The sequence below is a fragment of the Schistocerca nitens genome, chromosome 7, assembly GCF_023898315.1.
Source record: "Schistocerca nitens isolate TAMUIC-IGC-003100 chromosome 7, iqSchNite1.1, whole genome shotgun sequence".
In the NCBI taxonomy this organism is placed as follows: domain Eukaryota; kingdom Metazoa; phylum Arthropoda; class Insecta; order Orthoptera; family Acrididae; genus Schistocerca; species Schistocerca nitens.
The window spans coordinates 26881586-26905016 of record NC_064620.1 but is presented as its reverse complement, the minus strand read 5'-3'; the positions used below and the strand labels follow the sequence as shown (position 1 = coordinate 26905016).

General features: G+C 42.7%; 1 protein-coding gene across 1 annotated transcript in view; it reads left to right on the top strand.

Moving 5' to 3' along the window:
* Positions 1-354: 354 nt before the first annotated feature.
* The window catches only part of LOC126195241 (lachesin-like), a 321469-nt gene continuing 298392 nt past the window's right edge, over positions 355-23431 (top strand). Inside the window, exons 1-3 of the mRNA XM_049933768.1 lie at positions 355-451; positions 564-697; positions 10775-10982. Coding sequence (XP_049789725.1) covers positions 355-451; positions 564-697; positions 10775-10982 — 439 coding nt within the window. The remainder of the gene's footprint in view (positions 452-563; positions 698-10774; positions 10983-23431) is intronic.

Genomic DNA, 23431 nt, shown 5'->3' with positions numbered 1-23431 from the left:
ACCTTACGTTTAGCCTGTCTATGTCACTCACCAGGTGTTGGGTGGAGATTCTATTTAACACGCAGCGTATGTGCGATATTCAACAGTAAACGTTCGAGCCGTTTCACATATGGCTCGTGCTTCGCCCACCGCCTTCGCTCATCACCAGAGGCTATACGTCGTTTCATTAATTTTGTTTCACTTTTTTGGCACTTAGTCTTTAACTTACATTGTTTTTATGTACCTCCAAGCTATAACATTATCTGTATTCCAGAGATTGTTATGAATATGATGATAATCGACTGAAACCGGATACCATTTTCGCATTTGTAGCTGCTATCTGCTTCTGGCACGATTCCACATTTATGTGTTGACATGTATGACAACAGAAGGCATTCGGATGCACTTATGGCTGAAGTTCTCGCTTTTACGCGCTGGCTAAAGCGTCGTCTTGTTTGTATCGTAGAAGAAAGTTAGGCAGCTCTTGGCGCTGCAGACTGCTAGCTTCTCGTGACGAGCACCTCAGTTCCTGAGCTAGCGCAGCCCCGGCTTGTGTAGTGACGCACCCTCCCCACTTGTTGCAGCGCCGGACTCGTGGGCGCCGCCGCGGCTGTCCTCTCCAGAGCCGGAGTTCGCGGCGCCTATCGGCAACCTGACGGCGCCCGTCGGCCGCGAGGCCGTCCTCTCCTGCGTCGTCGACAACCTGGGCAAGTACAAGGTGAGGCTCGCGCCGCGACTGCCGCGCTGTGGGGACCGTCCAAAAAACAGTGCACCTTTATTTGTAAAACTGAATTAAAAATATTTAATGGCAATGGTAACCGGTTTCGGTAAAAATGTGCACATCTTCAGATGACACTACAATGAAATATATATATATAGAATGGATTTAAAGGGTAATCTGATAAAAACAGTCAAATATTAAATACCTAAGTTATACCCACGATGCCAGGCGGAGGCGGTGAGCGGAGCAGGTATCGTGGAGCCAAGGACGGCAACTCCTGAAGACAGTAATAGAGTTGATCCTTAAATAACCACCGTACATCACATTCTGTCAGCAAACGTTAATAACAACTTGAAGTATGGATACATTGCGTCGTGTAAAATGGACGCGATGATAAGAATTTCGTCAAAATGTGATTAAGGTACATACAAGAGAGACACCCAGTGATGAATGGGTATGAAAATATACAGGGTGGTCCATTGATCGTGACGGGGCGAATATCTCACGAAATACGCGTCAAACGAAAAAACTACGAAGAGCGAAAGTTGTCTGTCTTGAAGGGGGAAACCAGATAGCGCTATGGTTGGCCCGCTAGATGGCTCTGCCATAGGTCAAACGGATATCAACTGCTTTTTTAAAAATATAAACCCCCTTTTTAATAGATATTTGTGAGGTTCGTAGTACGTAGAGAGCTAACACTAGGTTCAAGAATCATGAAAGAAGGTTGTATACATGGATGGACCCTGGAGATACTAGAAGATTTCAGATAGATTATATAGTGGTAAGACAGAGATTTAGGAAACAGGTTTTAAATAGTAAGACATTTCCAGGGGCAGGTGTGGACTCTGACCACAATCTATTGGTTATGAACTGTAGATTAAAACTGAAGAAACTGCAAAACGGTGGGAATTTAAGGACATGGGACCTGGATAAACTGAAAGAACCAAAGGTTTTACAGAGTTTCATGTAGAGCTTAAGGGAACAATTGACAGGAATGGGGGAAACAGATAAAGTATAAGAAGAATGGGTAGCTTTCAGGGATAAAAAATTGAAGGCAGCAGAGGATCAAATAGGCAAAAAGACGAGTGCTAGCAGAAATACTTGAGTAGCAGAAGATATACTGAATTTAACTGATGAAAGGAGAAAATACAAAAATTCAGTAAATGAAGCCCGCAAAAAGGAATACAAACATCTCAAAAATGAGATCGACAGGAAGTGCAAAATCGCTAAGCTGGGATGGCTAGAGGACACATGTACGGATGTAGAGGTTTATCTCATTAGGGGTAAGATAGATACTGCCTACAGGAAAATTGATGAGACCTTTGGAGAAAAGAGAAGCACTTGTATGAATATCAAGAGGTCTGATGGAAACCCGGTTCTTAGCAAAGAATGGAAAGCAAAAAGGGTTGGAGCAGTATACAGAGTGTCTGTACAATGGCGAGGTACTTGAGGCCAATATTATGGAAATGGAAAAGGATGTAGATGAAGATGAAATGGGAGATATCATACTGCGTGAAGAGTTTGACAGAGCACTGAAAGATCTGTGTCGAAACAAGGCGCTTGGAGTACACAACTTTCCATTAGAACTACTGACAAATTGGGAGAGCCAGCCATGACAAAACTCTACCATCGGGTGAGCAAGATGTATGAGATAGGCGAAACACCCTCAGACGCCAAGAAGAATGTAGTAATTCAAATCCCAAAGAAAGCAGGTGTTGACAAATGTGAAAATTAGCGAACTAACAGTTTAATAAGTCACGGCTGCAACATACGAACGCGAATTTCTTAGAGACGAATGAAAAATCTGGTAGAAGCCGACCTCGGGGAAGATCAGTTGGGATTCCGTAAATATATTGCGAGACGTCATGTAATACAGACCCTACGACTTATCTTAGAAGATAGATTAAGTAAAGGCAAACCTACGTTTCTAGCATTTGTAGACTTTGAGAAAGCTTTAGACAATCTGGACTGGAATACTCTCTTCCAGATTCTGAAGGTGGCAGGGGTACAATACAGGGAGCGAAAGGCTATATACAATTTATACAGAAACCAGATGGCAGTTATAAGAGTCGAGGAACATGAAAGGGAAGCAGTGGTTGGGAAGGGTGTGAGACATTGTTGTAGCCTCTCCCCGATGCTAGTCAATCTGTATATTGAGCAAGCAGTAAGGGAAACAAAAGAAATGTTCAGAGTAAGTATTAAAATCCATGGAGAAGAAATAAAAACTTCGAGGTTCGCCGATGACATTGTAATTCTGTCAGAGACAGCAAAGGACCTGGAAGAACAGCTGAATGGAATGGACAGAGCCTTGAAAGGAGGATATAAGATGAACATCAACAGAAGAAAAACAAGGATAATGGAATGTAGTCGAATTAAATCGGGTTATGCTGAGGGAACTAGATTAGGAAATGAGACACTTAAAGTAGTAATGGAGTTTTGCTATTTGGGGAGCAAAATAACTGATGATGGTCAAAGTAGAGAGGATACTAAATGTAGACTGGCAATGGCAAGGAAAGTGTTTCTGAAGAAGAGAAATTTGTTAACAGCGAGTGTAGATTTAAGTGTCAGGAAGTCGTTTCTGAAGGTGTTTGTATGGAGTGTAGCCATGTATGGAAGTGAAACATTGACGATAAATAGTTTGGACAGGAAGAGAATAGAAGCTTTCGAAATGTGGTGCTACAGAAGATTTCTGAAGGTCAAATGGGTAGATCACATAACTGATGAAGAGGTATTAACTAGCTTTGGGGAGAAGAGAAATTTGTGGCAGAACTTGACTAGAAGAAGGGATCGGTTGGTAGGACATGTTCTGAGGCATCAATGGATCACCAATTTAGTATTGGAGGGCAGCGTGGAGGATAAAAGTCGTAGAGGGAGATTCAGAAGGATATAGGTTGTAGTAGGTACTTGGAGATGAAGAAGCTTGCACAGGATAGCGTATCATGGAGAGCTGCATCAAACCTGTCTCTGGACTGAAGGCCACAACAGCACACACACACACACGGACACACACACACACACACATATATATATATATATATATATATATATATATATATATATATATATATATATATATATATAGGGTGAGTCACCTAACGTTACCGCTGGATATATTTCGTAAACCACATCAAATACTGACGAATCGATTCCACAGACCGAATGTGAGATGAGGGGCTAGTGTAATTGGTTAATACAAACAATAAAAAAATGCACGGAAGTATGCTTTTTAACACAAACCTACGTTTTTCTTAATAGAACCCCGTTAGTTTTGTTAGCACATCTGAACATATAAACAAATACGTAATCAGTGCCGTTTGTTGCATTGTAAAATGTTTATTACATCCGGAGACATTGCAACCTAAAGTTGACGCTTGAGTGCCACTCCTCCGCTGTTCGATCGGGTGTATCGGAGAGCACCGAATTACGTAGGGATCCAAAGGGAACGGTGATGGACCTTAGGTACAGAAGAGACTGGAACAACACATTACGTCCACATGCTAACACCTTTTTATTGGTCTTTTTCACTGACACACATGTACATTACCATGAGGGGTGATGTACATGTACACACGTCTTTTCCGTTTTCCATTACGGAGTGCAATAGAGTGTGTCCCGACATGTCAGGCCAATAGATGTTTATTGTGGTGGCCATCATTTGCTGCACACAATTGCAATCTCTGGCGTAATGAATGTCGTACACGCCGCAGTACATCTGGGGTAATGTCGCCGCAGGCTGCCGCAATACGTTGTTTCATATCCTCTGGGGTTGTAGGCGCATCACGGTACACATTATCCTTTAACGAACCCCACTGAAAGAAGTCCAGAGGTGTAAGATCAGGAGAACGGGCTGGAAAATTTATGCGTCCTCCATGTCCTATGAAACGCCCGTCGAACGTGTACCTCACCCCTCATGGTAACGTATATGTGCATCAGTGAAAAAGACCAATAAAAAGGTGTTAGCATATGGTCTTAATGTGATGTTCCAGTCTCTTCTGTACCTAAGTTCCATCACCGTTCCCTTTGGATCCCTACGTAATTCGGCGCTCTCCGATACACATGACCAAACAGCGGAGGAGTGGTACTCAAGCATCAACTTTAGGTTACAATATCTCCGGATGTAATTAATATTTTACAATGCAACAAACGGCACCGATTACGTATTTGTCTATATGTCCTGATGTGCTAACAAAACTAACCGGGTTCCAATTAAAAAAGCGTAGGTTTGTGTTACAAAATACACTTCCGTGCATTTTTGTATGGTTTGTATTAACCAATTACACTAGCCCCTCTCCTCACATTCGGTCTGTGGAATCGATTCGTCAGTATTTGATGTGGTTTACGAAATATATCCAGCGGTAATGTTAGGTGACTCACCACACACACACACACACACACACACACACACACACACATATATATATATATATATATATATATATATATATATATATATATATATATACACTTCTGGAAATTGAAATAAGAACACCGTGAATTCATTGTCCCAGGAAGGGGTAACTTTATTGACACATTCCAGGGGTCAGATACATCACATGATCACACTGACAGAACCACAGGCACATAGACACAGGCAACAGAGCATGCACAATGTCGGCACTAGTACAGTGTATATCCACCTTTCGCAGCAATGCTGGCTGCTATTCTCCCATGGAGACGATCGTAGAGATGCTGGATGTAGTCCTGTGGAACGGCTTGCCATGCCATTTCCACCTGGCGCCTCAGTTGGACCAGCGTTCGTGCTGGACGTGCAGACCGCGTGAGACGACGCTTCATCCAGTCCCAAACATGCTCAATGGGGGACAGATCCGGAGATCTTGCTGGCCAGGGTAGTTGACTTACACCTTCTAGAGCACGTTGGGTGGCACGGGATACATGCGGACGTGCATTGTCCTGTTGAAACAGCAAGTTCCCTTGCCGGTCTAGGAATGGCAGAACGATGGGTTCGATGACGGTTTGGATGTACCGTGCACTATTCAGTGTCCCCTCGACGATCACCAGTGGTGTACGGCCAGTGTAGGAGATCGCTCCCCACACCATGATGCCGGGTGTTGGCCCTGTGTGCCTCGGTCGTATGCAGTCCTGATTGTGGCGCTCACCTGCACGGCGCCAAACACGCATACGACCATCATTGGCACCAAGGCAGAAACGACTCTCATCGCTGAAGACGACACGTCTCCATTCGTCCCTCCATTCACGCCTGTCGCGACACCACTGGAGGCGGGCTGCACGATGTTGGGGCGTGAGCGGAAGACGGCCTAACAGTGTGCGGGACCGTAGCCCAGCTTCATGGAGACGGTTGCGAATGGTCCTCGCCGATACCCCAGGAGCAACAGTGTCCCTAATTTGCTGGGAAGTGGCGGTGCGGTCCCCTACGGCACTGCGTAGGATCCTACGGTCTTGGCGTGCATCCGTGCGTCGCTGCGGTCCGGTCCCCGGTCGACAGGCACGTGCACCTTCCGCCGACCACTGGCGACAACATCGATGTACTGTGGAGACCTCACGCCCCACGTGTTGAGCAATTCGGCGGTACGTCCACCCGGCCTCCCGCATGCCCACTATACGCCCTCGCTCAAAGTCCGTCAACTGCACATACGGTTCACGTCCACGCTGTCGCGGCATGCTACCAGTGTTAAAGACTGCGATGGAGCTCCGTATGCCACGGCAAACTGGCTGACACTGACGGCGGCGGTGCACAAATGCTGCGCAGCTAGCGCCATTCGACGGCCAACACCGCGGTTCCTGGTGTGTCCGCTGTGCCGTGCGTGTGATCATTGCTTGTACAGCCCTCTCGCAGTGTCCGGAGCAAGTATGGTGGGTCTGACACACCGGTGACAATGTGTTCTTTTTTCCATTTCCAGGAGTGTAATATAGGCGAGGTCAAATTCTACTACACTCACATCTGCATATACACACATACTCCTCAAGCCACCGCACGGTGTATAGTGAGAGGGTGGGGGGCGGGGTGCGGGTGGAACTATCGTGTACCACTAATGGTCATCTGCTTTCCTTTTCCACTCGCAAGTAGAGCGGGTAACGAACGACTCTGTATGGTTCTATATGACGCCTCATTTCTCTTATCTTTGTGGACCTTACACAAAATGTATGCTGATGGCAATATAATTGTTCTACAGTCAGCTTCAAATGACAGTTCCATAAATTTCTGCAACAATGTTCCTCAAAAACAACATCATATTATCAACAGGGACTCCAATTTGAGTTCCTGAAGCACCTCCGTAAAACTTGCGTGTTGCTGGAACCTAACAGTAACTAATCTAGGTGCCCGCCTAGATGTTGCTAGGGCTACTCGAAAAGGGAGGAACGATCGGTCGCGAAACGGAAGCCACTGTGAAAATTGGACGAGACTTCTCACAGGGCGATTTGGGCAGTGTCTCTAGTACGCCTGTCGATGACATCATTTCCGTTGTGAGAACACTGTGATAGAGTAAAGGTGCCCAGAACAACAATGCCTCCCGCCAATGTAGGAGCGCCCACTGAGAGGCTTCGCCTTAATGAATGCAGCCCAAATAACACAACTGCCACACACTTCCTTCTTCAGGGCAATTCTCAGCCACACTCTGCAGGGGCAGTGAAGACGCTCCTGCAGCCTTTTCGATGGGAAGTGTTCGATCACCCACAACACAGCCCTAATTGGCTCGTCCAGAGTATCATCTCGGTTCACATGAAACACTGGATACGAAGACAACACTTGGGCGCAGGCTACGCACTATAGACCAGCGTAGAGAACAGCGTAGAGAATTATCGGAAAGCACAGCCGGCTGCCTTCTATGACGATGGTGTTGCAAAATTGGTATAACGTTCCGACAAATGTCTACGTCGGATCGGCGACTATGTAGAGAAGTGCCTGGAAGGTGTAGCTAAATGTGCCAAGAAAACAGTTTTGATTTTCACTGTGGTTTCCATTTCGCGATCGATCGTTCCCTTCTTTCCGAATAGCCCTCGTACTTAAATGTCTTCCTTCACTACGATCTGGTGCGGAAACCAAACAGTCGAGACGGATAGCGCTAGAGTCTTATATGCGTCTCCTTTACAGTTCAACCATACTTTTCTAAAATTCTCTCAATGAACTGAAACCGACCATTCGCCTTTCTCACAACAATCTACAAATTCTCGATTCATTTAATTGCGTGTTGCTACGTAAGTGTGTCGAGGAGCACACTACTAATGGTGTATTCGGACATTAGAAGATTGATTTTCCTACAAATCAGCACTAACATTCGTTTTCTATAATTGGAGCAAGCAGCCACTCATCACCAACTAGAAATTCTAAGTCATCTTGCTTCCTCCTACAGTTAGTCAACGACGACACCTTCTGGTACACCACAGCGTCATCAGCAAACAGCCACTGACGTTCAACTGTCCGCCAGATCATTTATGTATAAGGAGAGCAATAGTGGTCCTATCATATTTCCCTGCGAGAGCTCCTATCGATGCCCTTGTGTCTGAGGAACACTGGCCGCCCAGGACTATGCACTGGGTTTTATTACTTAAGTAATCTTTGAGCCAATGACATACCTGAGATCCCATTTCGTATCCTCCAACATTCGTTTACAGTCTGCAATGAGACAGTGACAAACGCTTTCCGGAAATCTAGGCATATGCAAATTGTCTAGCTCTTCAGCCATTGTTCGTTGTGCGAGAAAACGGCAAGCTGAGTTTGGCGTGAACGATGGTTTCTAAATCAGTGCAGATTTTTTGTGCAGAGGATTTTCTCCTCTGAAGAAAATTTATTACATTCGAACTAAGGAAATGTATAAGAATTTTGTAGAAAGCCAATATTAATGATGTTGAACTACAATTCTTTGGGTCCGTTTTCTACCCTTCTTATATACCGAAGCCATTTGGGTTTGTTAGCCAGTTGCCTGGGCTTTAGGCTGGGCGATGTATGCTAAGTAAGGGACGGATGGTGTAGAGTACTCTTCGTGAAACCAATTTATTTTCACCCACTACTGCTCGCTCTAGAACGATGGAAGTTATTCCCTGATGTCTTAACAGATGTCGTATCATCTGTCCTTTCTTCTTGTCAGTCTTTTCTGTGCATTCCTTTTCTCGCCGATTCTACGAAGAACCTGCTCATTCCTTAACTTCTGTCCACCTGATTTTCAACGTTCTATCGTCGCACCACACATCAAAAGCTTTATTCTCTTCTGTTCTGGTTTTTCCAAAGTCCTTGTCTCACTATATACGGTGCTATGCTCCAAACGTACATTACCAAAAATTTCTTCGTTAAATTGAGATATACCTTTCATACTAGGAGATTTCTCCTGACCACGAATGCCATCTTTACCAGTGCCAGTCTCCTTGGTCCATCCAACATACATTATTTTCCTGCGTAGGTAGCAGCGTTGCTCAACTTCGTCTACTTCGATATATCCCAATTCAGATTTTAAATCATTCGCTGTTCTCAGTTCTACTACTCCTCAATACTTACATCTTTCTTCAATTTACTCTCCATCCAAGTGCTGTGTTCATTAGACTGTTCGTTCATTTAAACACATCCTGTAACACTTCCTCACTTTCACTCAGGACAGCAGCCTCATCAGCGAATCTTATCCTTTCAGCCTGAATTTTAATTCCAGTCTTAATTCTTTTTTAATTCCTCTCACAGCTCTATGGCTGTATAGTCTAAGCAGACAGACGAAGGACTATATTCCTGCCTGACATCTATTTTACACTACTGGCCATTAAAATTACTACACCAAGAGGAAATGCAGATGATAAACGGGTATTTATTGGACAAATATATTATACTAGAAATGACATGTGATTACATTTGGGCGCACACATCCTGAGAAATCAGTACCCAGAACAACCACCTCTGGCCATATTAACGGCCTTGATACGCCTGGGCATTGAGTCAAACAGAGCTTGGATGGCGTGTACAGGTACGGCTGCCCACGCAGCTTCAACGTGATGCCACAGTTCATCAAGAGTAGTGACTGGCGTATTGTGACGAGCCAGTTTCTCGGCCACCATTGACCAGACGTTTTCAATTGGTGAGAGATCTGGAGAATGTGCTGGCTAGGGCAGCAGTCGCACATTTTCTATATCCAGAAAGGCCAGTACAGGACCTGTAGCATGCGGTCGTTCATTATCCTGCTGAAATGTATGGTTTCGCAGGGACCGAATAAAGGGTAGAGCCACAGGTCATACCACATCTGAAATGTAACGTCCACTGTTCAAAGTGCCGTCAATGCGAACAAGAGGTGACCGAGACTTGTAACCAATGGCACCCCATACCATCACGTCGGGTGATACGCCAGTATGGCATGCTTCCAATGTGCGTTCACCGCGATGTCGCCGAACACGGATGCGACCATCAATATGTTGTAAACAAAACCTGGACTCATCTGAAGAAATGACGTTTTGCCATTCGTGCACCCAGTTTCGTTGTTGAGTACACCATCGCAGGCGCTCCTGTCTGTGATGCAGCGTCGAGGGTAATGGCAGCCATGGTCTCCAAGCTGACAGTCCATACTGCTGCAAACGTCGTCGAACTGTTCGTACAGATGGCTGGTGTCTTGCAAACGTCCCCATCTCTTGACTCAGGGATCGAGACATGGCTGCACGATCCGTTACAGCCATGCAGATAAGATGCCTGTCATCTCGACTGCTAGTTATTGCATATCACTGAATCATCTTCCTGTCGGTTAAATTACGCGTCTGTAGCACGTCATCTTCGTGGTGTAGCAATTTTAATGGCCAGTAGAGTATTTCACACGAGTTTAGTAATGATTAACTGTGCACTTTATTGCACAAAAGTTTTCGATAGTAGACTACACAATTAAGACCTATAGTGGGGTTATTTTTCGATTAAATATTGATTTCCCGTGGACCCTGAACAGAGCCAAGCGTTCGCGAAGTGTGGCGGACAAGCCTACTAGTGTGACGTCACAAGGCCGTTGCAGGGCCCGTACATCTCGTTGGCCACGGAACGGCCGACACCCGGCCACATTACATGACTGTCGACCACCTGCTGCTGCAGGTGCGCCTCGCTGAGTGCGCTGCTGCTAACTGCCGCCCGTGTCTCGCCAGGTAGTGTGGCTGCGGGCGGACGACCAGACGCTGCTGTCGCTGCAGGACAAGGTCGTGACGCACAACAACCGCGTCGCAGTCTCGCACGACCAGCTGCGCACCTGGCGGCTGCACCTGCGCCAGCTCAAGGAGGCCGACCGCGGCTGCTACACCTGCCAGATCAACACGAGCATCATGAAGCAGCAGTTCGGCTGCATCGACGTCCACGGTGAGTAACGATGTCTTACTGGACACTGCAGAATGGATACCTAGACTGTAGTTTACAGACACCACTGCTGTCCCATGGTCTAATAAAAAATATATTGTTTCAGAAAGATTTTCACAATTTCACAAGACTCTGTCTTCTAAGAAGGCGAAATGGCATATTATTGGTTAGCTGTATTCGATAGTGAGCTTTATCTGTAACTCCCAGTCTGTCAGTCAATACATCAGAAAACTGCGTAAGCATCTTCGAAAGCTGTTCGGCCTCCATTTTCTCGAAATAACAAACAACACGAAATTCAGCAGAATTACTGAGAATGTTATTACTGCCTTGGGTCTAACTATGGTCACATAATCGATAAATCTTAGGTGGCTGAAATTGAAGACTGGACTCACTGTTGGAATAATCAAGAGCCAAGGTATCCTCCGTAGTAAAACCACCAACTAGAAAGAGATTACTTCATAAAAAGAAACGCCTGCAGTCGTCGTTTTGGTGTTATTTAATTATGTTGCAACCAGTTATGGTGCAGCCATCAACTACCAAGTTCCTGGTAGTTGACGATTGCAGACAAAACACCGTTATTACGGTATTCTACAGAAGCTACTTCATATATGTTGGCCACTGATGGAATCGTGTATGCGATCGGACTTCACTTCCTCAATCCAGTTTAAGGCCTGAAGATGGTGTATTGAGTCACCGAAAATGGCTGCAATATGGTCAAACTTTGAGGTTCGCCGATGACATTGTAATTCTGTCAGAGACAGCAAAGGACTTGGAAGAGCAGTTGAACGGAATGGACAGTATCTTGAAAGGAGGATATAAGATGAACATCAACAAAAGCAAAACGAGGATAATGGAATGTAGTCGAATTAAATCGGGTGATGCTGAGGGGATTAGATTAGGAAATGAGACACTTAAAGTAGTAAAGGAGTTTTGCTATTTAGGGAGTAAAATAACTGATGATGGCCGAAGTAGAGAGGATATAAAATGTAGACTGGCAATGGCAAGGAAATCGTTTCTGAAGAAGAGAAATTTGTTAACATCGAGTATAGATTTAAGTGTCAGGAAGTCGTTTCTGAAAGTATTTGTATGGAGTGTAGCCATGTATGGAAGTGAAACATGGACGACAACCAGTTTGGACAAGAAGAGACTAGAAACTTTCGAAATGTGGTGCTACAGAAGAATGCTGAAGATAAGGTGGGTAGATCACATAACTAATGAGGAGGTATTGAATAGGATTGGGGAGAAGAGAAGTTTGTGGCACAACTTGACTAGAAGAAGGGATCGGTTGGTAGGACATGTTTTGAGGCATCAAGGGATCACAAATTTAGCATTGGAGGGCAGCGTGGAGGGTAAAAATCGTAGAGGGAGACCAAGAGATCAATACACTAAGCAGATTCAGAAGGATGTAGGTTGCAGTAGGTACTGGGAGATGAAGAAGCTTGCACAGGATAGAGTAGCATGGAGAGCTGCATCAAACCAGTCTCAGGACTGAAGACCACAACAACAACAACAACAATATCAAACAACATCAAAACGACCGCTACATTTTATTACATAAGTGAACGGCCGAAGTTCCGTAGACCCTCGATCACAAGAATCGACATGCGAAAACTAGCAAAAGGTTAGAAGACAAGCCACTGAAAGTCATGAAATTTACTGGTCATGATAACCCCTGAATTCTCTCGCTTTCCCACACACGCCTGTTAATGGCAATATCTATCCGCTGATGGTGCGGCAGTTCTGATTGACCTGTTGCAGCTTAGATAACTCACAGATATCGCGGCACTTCGAAAACCACTCACAATAGAGGATAGGATAGCTGCTCCCTGGGTCCAACAAGGTGCTCACAGCTTCATAATTAAAAGCTATGCACATAAATGTGGGAAACTGGCTTGTAACTGCCTTTTCAGCAAAAACCCTGATCTTGCGTCAACTAATGTTTCTTTGGCGTCAGCTTTCCCGGAAAATCTCTCATCCACTTGGATGTTATTATAGAAAATTTCCTGGCCTTCTACAATGACACCAGTTTCTACTGTTGGTGTACCCACAGAGTAATAGAAACGGACTTGCTAGCCTGATACCTAGCATCGAGTTCCTCATCCCCAAACTGAATGCTCTCTAGACTTGCCTCAACTTCCTCGAGGTCAGCAAGAGCACTAGGCTTCTCAGTAAATAAAATATGTAAATGATCTTGAAGTCACATTTCTTCCAAAATGATACTCACGGCTTCCGCTAACGTAAATTTTAAACTTAGTGCCGAAATGGCCGTCCGGATCTGCTCAGTATTCTGTACAAGCATCTCATTATGAACCTGTGGTTTGGAGCTTGGCTGACTGGTTAACCTTGCATTTATCCTAAGAGGCCGAAATTATGATTTCATTGATGCTGTCGGGGCTCTCTCACAAGTTCATCACATTATTGGTTCTATCAGTTAAGATAAGGCAGTTTTATTGACATTTACTGATGATTCATTAATTTTAAGGTATTTCTGGGGCTCATGAGTATATGAAGGTAATCGTCCTGTTTATTCTGTGTAAAACTGTTATCCTAGTATTTAATGAACTATTTTTCGAATGTTATGGTATACGTTAGCCACTCTGTGCCACGCGAGACGCTCGAGGTTTTGTCCTCTTAACGATAAGTTATTTAGACTGCAATAACGTTTCGTTCAAAACAAATTTCAAAAACAAATGCTCTTTCAAGCTTAACTATTGAAAGCTTCACTTTTCTTGACGCATTTCTCCAGACAACAAAAGAATGTCGTAAAGCCGAAATGTAGTGGAATTTTTGTTTACGTTTAGGTGCAGTAAACATTGAGAATACCGTTTAACTATTCATATCTTTCCAGAAATTTAAGCAGAGCGTTTCCCTTCCTCATGAAGTTCGTATTTACGGGAAGTAGCGTAAATCTTAAGCTGTTTTATTCATAAACTTTGCACCAGTAGTTTGTATGCATACAGTCTGCGTACATTAAAGTTAGATTAATAGCTACATTTTATTTTGAATAACTTAATTAACAGATACAGCAGTTACGTAAGTGCTCAATTGTCGATTTAGGCGAAATAACGAATTTTGTCACGTTATATCATACACCTGAAACGCTAAACGTTAGGCCAAAATATTGTAGTTCATGAATAACTAATTTTAGTCTAATATAAAATATGTAAAGTGGTATAATTTTGTTTTTATGCGCTTAATCTGTGTAATAATGCGTGACAAGTGTGTATGTTGTTGTGGGGTAGTCATACAGGGATCTGTGTATGCAGCTTGTGGGCTGCAGTTCCACTGTGGCGACTGTAGTGGGGACTTGAATGGGGAAATCAATCCAATGGAATCGCTCAAACTCAGTGAGATGTTCGCCAGAGCAACAATCAAGTAAGCCTTATTGCTGCACCTTTAATTATGCACGAGCGTGCTCAAATTAAATGGCTCCAAATTTTTACGTGAAGGCTGTTGAGTGTATTTCAGTAAAACTCTCTATCTTTCATCTCTACATATTTGTTTCTCAGCATAGTCACCCAGGTGAGGATCACATTTTTTTTCGCAGTGACAGACCAATTAGTTGATCCTGTCGCCGTATAATGTTTGACTTCGTTGAGTGGGCATTAACTTCATCTCTGCTTGCACCGTTTCATGACTATTAAAGTGAAGTCATTGAAAGCGTATTTTCAGTATTGGAAACCTATGAAAATTCACTGACACTGAATGCAAGGCGTCAGATTGTTGCAGATGTGTAACCTCCCCCTCACTTATCGACCTTAATGACAGTGAAAAATTAAACCGCGTGTACCTACTGGAAATTTGGGAAAAGCAATCGTCACCAAAGTTAATTTGTCGGTAAAGAGAGAGGAAAGGGTTACATCTAAATAAAAGGAAAAATGCAAATGAAACTGGTGGAAATTAATTTTGGAAAGGGGTAAAGTTAGTAATGAAAGTAAATGTGCGGCCGTTACGTTAACAATTAACTAGCAGTAATTAGATATTTCAGATTTGGGGGAAATTACGGTCGCCAGTCCTAAGGACAATTTCTATAGTAACTGAAAAAGAAAGGTTATTACACATATAATTGGCACTAGAAGCGTGGCAACTGAAGGTTGACACGTGTAGTGTGAAAACTGAAAGTTTGTCAGAAGTAATAAATTTCACTACACTCTGACTTAATTTAGCAAAAGAATTAATAAAACCGGAAAATCGAAAGTTAATTTAGTGACTGAAGTTAATAGTGAGCTTTCTTTCTGAAGCACATCGAAATTCAGTAAAATACGGTTAGTCTTGGACTACCTCAACAATCATTTCAAAATCTACTTGAATCAACGCAATTTAGAAATAAGAGATTTAACTTTGAACTTGAATTAAATGATTCTGAACAATTAACAATAGTAAAATTTTGAACGTACCAAGCTGAGCTGTAGTCACAGGTAAGCTAAAATACGGTAACAAAACTCGCACTCATAATTTGTGCTTGTGTAATCTAAATATTGTAGCCAGCTATGAATACTTTAACTGAACTTTGAAATTAAAGCAGTGAAATAGAATAATATTGCTTTAATGCTGGCGTTTGAATTTCAACGACATTCGGGTTCATTCCGGAATAGGAAGGGACCCTGCTTGGTAATGCAATTGGGACAATGAGCAACAAAGGTTCATGCTACGTTGCTGTAATTTTCTGATTTGAACAGTTTTAAAAGCTGAGGTCTGCCATACAGTTCTAAAACTTTACGTGCTTCCAGTCTTCCTTGTTGGATGATTGAAGGTTTGAAGCCGTCGATCGAGGAAGTGGCGACAGTCACTCATTGTCGGTCGTCGCTGTTGCAGAAGCTGGATGTTGGCGCGCCTCCTTCTCGACACGGTCTCCAGGCGAAACGGGCTCTTGATGTGCGCCAGATAATGCTTCCCGTTCGCGACACCGTGTCAGAAACTATCATAGCAAGTCGAGCGCAATTACATGCTGCCCAACCCCGAAAGCGCGGCAACTCGCGGGAGCGTCACACAACACACCTGCTCCACTGCACCATCCCAGCCAGACCCTCTCTGCTCAGCCCGTGCTCCACGCGGCAGAGTTAACACTACCAAAGATCCAAACACTTTCGTTCTCCAGACGACCTATCGATGTATTCGTTCGATAGCATAGTTTTCCCTAGGCCAGACCCAGCGTATAAATACAAATAATATTCACAAAACAAACCAACATAAACGCATAAATATATATATACAAACAGTAAAACAATTACAATATATAAAGAGACAGAAATGTCATATCTTGAGGTAACAAAACAAGGAAAAAAATTATAGTACAATAGTTGGAAACAGGAGGATATGCATTTCCGGCGTTACACGTGCCCCACATTGTCTAACGATGCTCGTGTAACGTAAACAGACTCAGAAAATGTCCCAAATAAGAAACAGCGGAAATGCATATGTTCAAAACATCAACGAAATTTAGCATTCGTCTAATTAACCATAAATCAATTTTTAGACCATAATAATTGAGTGGAGACACTCCTAATCTTATTCCACTCTGTCACCTTGCAGAAAATAAAACAGGTTGACAACATATTAAAATTCATAGAAAACATGGAAATGGTTTAGCTATTCCAAAATCATTAAAATTCGTAACACTATCAAGAAATGGAATACTATTTACAAAATCAATCAGAGTACATGGTTATAAAAACAGGTAGATCAAAATACGCAAATTAATTATTAATCACACAGAATACACATTTTTATATAACCTTTTCATAATTAATATTCTCGTCATGAGAGTCTACTTAACGCTAAACAAGAAAATAATGTTCAGTAGATCGACAAAAGCATAAATATTGACAGCAGAATTCTTTCACATCAGGTGTCCGGGAAGAAAAACTATTCCGCATTTCGTACTCGCAAGTACAAAGAATGCCGAGAGCGGCACAAGAGCCGACAGCGACTCCGCCTCGCCAGTATTGTTGCGCCCACCTGTGCAGCACGCTTGATCTCACTTGCCTGTGAAACGGCATTTCCAGAACGTCCGTTTCACTGAATTCTTTCGGAAAAACTCACTCCCGAGTAATCTCAAGGAGTCCATTAACATTATCACAGTGGATAACTCAACACTGTCTGTCATCACAAGCATGTACTAGCCTGAAACTTAAAATAGCGTCTAAGTACATCGGCAATCACAAATAAAACACATATTCATGAAATCTTACAGCTAGTTACAAAATCATATTTACATTGCTTAATCTACTGTGACTCAGCTGGAAACTTAAAATAGCAGCTTGAACTTTTCAACTGATTAATAATCGGTTACTCTTAAATCATTTAGTCAAAATTAATTACTTATTAATTACAACTTCTTTAATGTCCTCTTGGTCAGGCAAAAGCATGGCAATCTAGCAAGCCTTAAATCTTACACTCTAGATTTACATGCTGTACAAATTACCCATGCTGTGGTATTAATCAATCCTTGGTTGGTACAATTTCAGGTCTACATTGTTCCGCATACCTCATAGTTTTCCAGAGCTTGGATACTCTAAGCAATACGCATTTGTGTGAGGTATACCAATGACTTTATATGGTCCACTATAAACAAACTTAAATTTAGAGATTTCATTGTCTATCTCGCTCGATTTCTCATGAGCTTTTACAAGTACTAAGTCTCCGATTGCAAACTTAGCAAAACGCGCTTTAGAGTCATGACGACGTGTGCGAGCATCGGCTTTTAGCTTCATTACTTCTCGCAAACGATCTTTTTTTCACACCAATACTAATGTCAAACCGTGGAGGGAATTTGATTATCTCTTCCAATTCACTTTCTGCACTATTGTCAATGCCAAGATTCCTCACATTACAGTAGTTCAATTTTATACCTACGTCAATACCATCCGGCCAGTTAACAATGTGTATAGGCTGGTATTGCCTATGCACACCGTCTACTGCCTTGTCAAAACTAACTACTATTGTTTTATCTTGTAACGTACATGTCAAAGTTTTGCTTTCGCAATTAATCACTGCACTGTACTCTAATAGCCACTCTAAACCGATAATTACTTCCGTAGTTAAGTCTGGCACGACGACAAACTCTTGTTCAAATCGTGCCCCACATATCTCGAAGTTGACATAAATTTGTTTTGTGACCGGTTTACTGGCCTTCCTAGTAGTACCGATAATTTTCACTCCTGTCACTGGCATAACTACGATGCCGGGTCTGTCTTTCAGTAACTCAAATATTTTCCCAGATACAGCAGTCAATTCTGCACCGGTGTCAATCAACACGTTTAGTTGTAGGTCGTGCATATTAACAGACACTACTATCTGTCTACACTTGTCCTCGACTGTTTCTTTATTTTCCCACAGTAAATCCTCCTCTATATCCAGGTCATTCCAGAAAAAACCATCCGGCTTTGATCCTAAATCCGGCTTATCTGGCGGCCTTTTCAGCCTCTGTTCACATACAGTTTTAATTTCAACACGTTTGTCCTGAGGCTTAGTCTGTAGCCTCGCCTCCAATACCGAAACCTTTTCCTGTAACTCGTCAACTAGTGAGTGTTCCTTCGCTATCAATTCACTAATTCTCACCTTCGTTGATTCCACTTTGGTCAGATTGATCTCATCTGCCAATCTGCCTGGAGGAATGTGCCCAGTAGTATCTGCAATTACTTCCTCTGGATCTGCGCAAACCACACTGCTACCGTCTGACCGTATAACGTCAGCTCTAACCTCATACACGCTGTAATCTGCGTGCTTTTCTACCAATCGTGTCCGGCTGTCACTAAAATTCTCGTATTCTTTCTCCTTAATACTTTCGCAATGTTTTAACTGGAGTTTTGCGCCGGATGGGTCGGCTACTTCTACCACTATAACTTTCGGTAAAGTCTGCCGGTCAGGGCCAGAACTTTCCGTTACTACTTCAACATCCAACTCTTGCGGGACGAAACACGACGAATCTTGCTCGTGCTCCCCATTAACATCAACTATTTCTAGTAAAATCTGCCGGTTAGGGCCAGAACTTTCTATCACTTCACAACTACTATCTTCCTGTGGGACGAGACGCGGCAAATCCTGCCCGAGCTCCCCATAAACACTTCTCCCGTACAGGCCACTGTTGTTGTTGTTGTGGTCTTCAGTTCTGAGACTTGTTTGATGCAGCTCTCCATGCTACTCTATCCTGTGCAAGCTTCTTCATTTCCCAGTACCTACTGCAAACTACATCCTTCTGAATCTGCTTAGTGTATTGATCTCCTGGTCTCCCTCTACGATTTTTACCCTCCACACTGCCTCCAATGCTAAATTTGTGATCCCTTGATGCCTCAAAACATGTCCTACCAACCGATCCCTTCTTCTAGTCAAATTGTGCCACAAACTCCTCTTCTCCCCAATCCTATTCAGTACCTCCTCATTAGTTATGTGATCTACCCATCTAATCTTCAGCATTCTTCTGAAGCACCACATAGCGAAAGCTTCTATTCTCTTCTTGTCCAAACTGGTTATCGTCCATGTTTCACTTCCATACATGGCTACACTCCATACAAATACTTTCAGAAACGACTTCCTGACACTTAAATCCATACTAGATGTTAACAAATTTCTCTTCTTCAGAAACGATATCCTTGCCATTGCCAGTCTACAATTTATATCCTCTCTACTTCGAACGTCATCAGTTATTTTACTCCCTAAATAGCAAAACTCCTTTACTACTTTAAGCTTCTCATTTCCTAATCTAATCCCCTCAGAATCACCCGATTTAATTTGACTACATTCCATTATCTTCGTTTTGCTTTTGTTGATGTTCATCTTATATCCTCCTTTCAAGACTGTCCATTCCGTTCAACTGCTCTTCCAAGTCCTTTGCTGTCTCTGACAGAATTACAATGTCATCGGCGAACCTCAAAGTTTTTACTTCTTCTCCATGAATTTTAATACCTACTCCGAATTTTTCTTTTGTTTCCTTTACTGCTTGCTCAATATACAGATTGAATAACATCGGGGAGACACCACAACCCTGTCTCACTCCTTTCCTAACCACTGCTTCCCTTTCATGCCCCTCGACTCTTATAATTGCCATCTGGTTTCTGTACAAATTGTAAATAGCCTTTCGCTCCCTGTATTTTACCCCTGCCACCTTTAGAATTTGAAAGAGAGTATTCCAGTCAACATTGCCAAAAGCTTTCTCTAAGTCTACAAATGCTAGAAACGTAAGTTTGCCTTTTCTTAATCTTTCTTCTAAGATAAGTCGTAAGGTTAGTATTGCCTTATGTGTTCCAACATTTCTACGGAATCCAAACTGATCTTCCCCGAGGTCCGCTTCTACCAGTTTTTCCATTTGTCTGTAAAGAATTCGCGTTAGTATTTTGCAGCTGTGACTTATTAAACTGATAGTTCGGTAATTTTCACATCTGTCAACACCTGCTTTCTTTGGTATTGGAATTATTATATTCTTCTTGAAGTCTGTGGGTATTTCGCCTGTCTCATACATCTTGCTCACCAGATGGTAGAGTTTTGTCATGACTGGCTCTCCCAAGTCCATCAGTAGTCTAATGGAATGTTGTCTACTCCCGGGGCCTTGTTTCGACTCAGGCCACTATAATCTCTTAATTCGTCGTATAAGCGACCGAACTGCCTCAACCAGACCTCATCCCTCTCTGCATCCCCTCGCTCAATGACGGACGTGTTATCCGACATCTGACCTTCTCTCAACAATTGCGAAAAATTCTTAAACTCAATCTCCAGTTCCGCTGTGGGTGTTACAGCTGCCACTGTACAATCGATTTCCGGAACACTACTTAAATTGTTCTCACTGACAGTGAATGTATTTACTACTTCCGTGTCTACAACTGATCTACTACTTGTGGGTGCATTCCTTTGTCCCAACACTGGCACACTCTCCCGCCGTTGAATATTCCATACGGAATTTTCATAACGACGACACCTGGGTTTTCTCCTGTTATTGGGCCTCCAAAATTTCTCCACGCCCGGTGGACCCCTCACCGGCGCGGCTAATGGTTTCCCTGTCTCGTCCCAGCAGATCTGCTCCCCGGACGCTGCTGAGGCGTCTTATCGCACCCTCTGGCGTTATTACTATCCTGTGAAGCCCGTATCACGTTAGTATGATACTGGTTTCCGTCATTCCTGTTATTATTTGCATTGTACCGATTGTTATTACGGTCCGAACCATTATTGTTATTGCTGCCATGGTGGCGGTATGCATTATTCCCATGGTTATCGTTGTTGTGGTTGCTGTGGTACCCGTTGTTGTTACCACGGCCTCTACCACTATCGCGATTATTGCGCTAATTATCCTCGTCCTCAACTCTTTCCAGGAAATCATTGATTGTCCTGTAATTGCTTCCTACGTAGCGTTTTGTATCATCTGGTAGCTTCTTGTAGAGTTCCCAGACTATTTCGGATTCCGTGCGGCGATCACGCAAATATTCCAACTTGCGGATCCAGCCCCCACAAAACTCCTTCATCGAGCCACGCGAATTCGCATCGAAAGGCCTCGATACGACAAATTCGCGCCAGACACTTTGCCGTTTTTGCTCTGACCAGTATTCAGCCAGAAACAAATTTTTAAACTCGTCAAAAGTCAGGTGGGTAATGTTGAGGTTTAAGCCCCAACGCTTGGCATCACCAGCCAACACATCAATAACCGCATTAATTTTTCTCTCATTAGTCCATGATCTGGGTAAAACTCTTTCACAATTTTTAATGAAATCCGTCGGGTGTATACCACCTTTTTTCAAGGGGTCGAACCGCTCCTCTTTCGTCAACAATTCCGAACTATGTGCACAGATTGGCACATAGCTCTGTTTTTCGTCAAGTTTCTTTTCTAATTCCGACACTCTCGTACTTACTTGGCAAGTAGTTGTCGCAAGCGTTTCTACTTCCGTTTTTTTTCTTCGCAGGTATTAGCCTGCTTCGTCACTTTGGTATCTACTTCGAATACTAAAGCCTTTAAAGTTTCCACCTACTTTTGATCCTCTTTTTTCACTAATTGAATTTGTTCCGTCACCTTATTCTCGATGATCGGAGCAACTGCTTCTCTAACACTTTTTTCGATTCTGCTAATTTCGGAAGAAAAATTAGTATATATGCACGCAACTTCCGCCTGAACGCCTAACATTTCCTGTTTAAGATTACCGATTTCGGTATTAATCACAACAATATCTTCTTTGATTTTATCAACTTTTGTGTTAACAACTCCGACATTGTTGTTAACAACATTAAAAGCTTTGTCCTGATTGTCTAGCTTCCGTTCAATTTTTTCAGACTGGCTCGTGATTTCGTTAATCAAAACATTCAATAAATCAGTTAAATTCCCGGAAACTACCGGTTTTACTTCCGTAGCGGCTTCCTCTTTAATTGTCCCCCCGTATTCGTCATCAAGTGATTCACATTTGATTTTCACTTCCGATTCCGAAACATTTTCTAATGTTTGGAATTCCATTTCTGCTCTTTGTTGCGTTTCGGCGGTTGCGTCTTTTATGCTAGCCGCCTGCCCCTGAACAATGGGTTCCGCGGTGCGCGTTTCCCACTGCTCGACCGATTGTTCCGTATTCAAGTCTACCAAATATTGGTAATTGTTACCTTCACTCATTTTAATAATTTTCAATATAAATGCCAAATCTCAAAACTAATTAGGATTCCTCACACTAATATTCTCGCTGACGTATCGACCACTTCGTAACCAGTACATTGTTACGAGATTTGCACAATGCAAAACATGTGTCCAGAACAACCTCAAATCCGAAGATTGTCCTGTCACCAGGTCGCCACGTGTAACCTCCCCCTCACTTATCGACCTTAATGACAGTGAAAAATTAAACCGCATGTACCTAATGGAAATTTGGGAAAAGCAATCGTCACCAAAGTTAATTTGTCGGTAAAGAGGGAGGAAAGGGTTACATCTAAATGAAAGGAAAAATGCAAATGAAACTGGTGGAAATTAATTTTGAAAAGGGGTAAAGTTAATAAAGAAAGAAAATGTGCAGCCATTACGTTAACAATTAACTAGCAGTAATTAGATATTTGAGATTTGGGGGAAATTACGGTCGCCAGTCCTAAGGACAATTACTATAGTAACTGAAAAAGAAAGGTTATTACACATATAATTAGCACTAGAAACGTGGCAACTGAAGGTTGACACGTGTAGCATGAAAATTGAAAGTTTGTCAGAAATAATAAATTTCGCTACACTCTGACTTAATTTAGCAAAAGAATTAATAAAACCGGAAAATCGAAAGTTAATTTAGTGACTGAAGTTAATAGTGAGCTTTCTTTCTGAAGCACATCGAAATTCAGTAAAATACGGTTAGTCTTGGACTACCTCAACAATCATTTCAAAATCTACTTGAATCAACGCAATTTAGAAATAAGAGATTTAACTTTGAACTTGAATTAAATGATTCTGAACAATTAACTATAGTAAAATTTTGTACGCACCAAGCTGAGCTGTAGTCACAGGTAAGCTA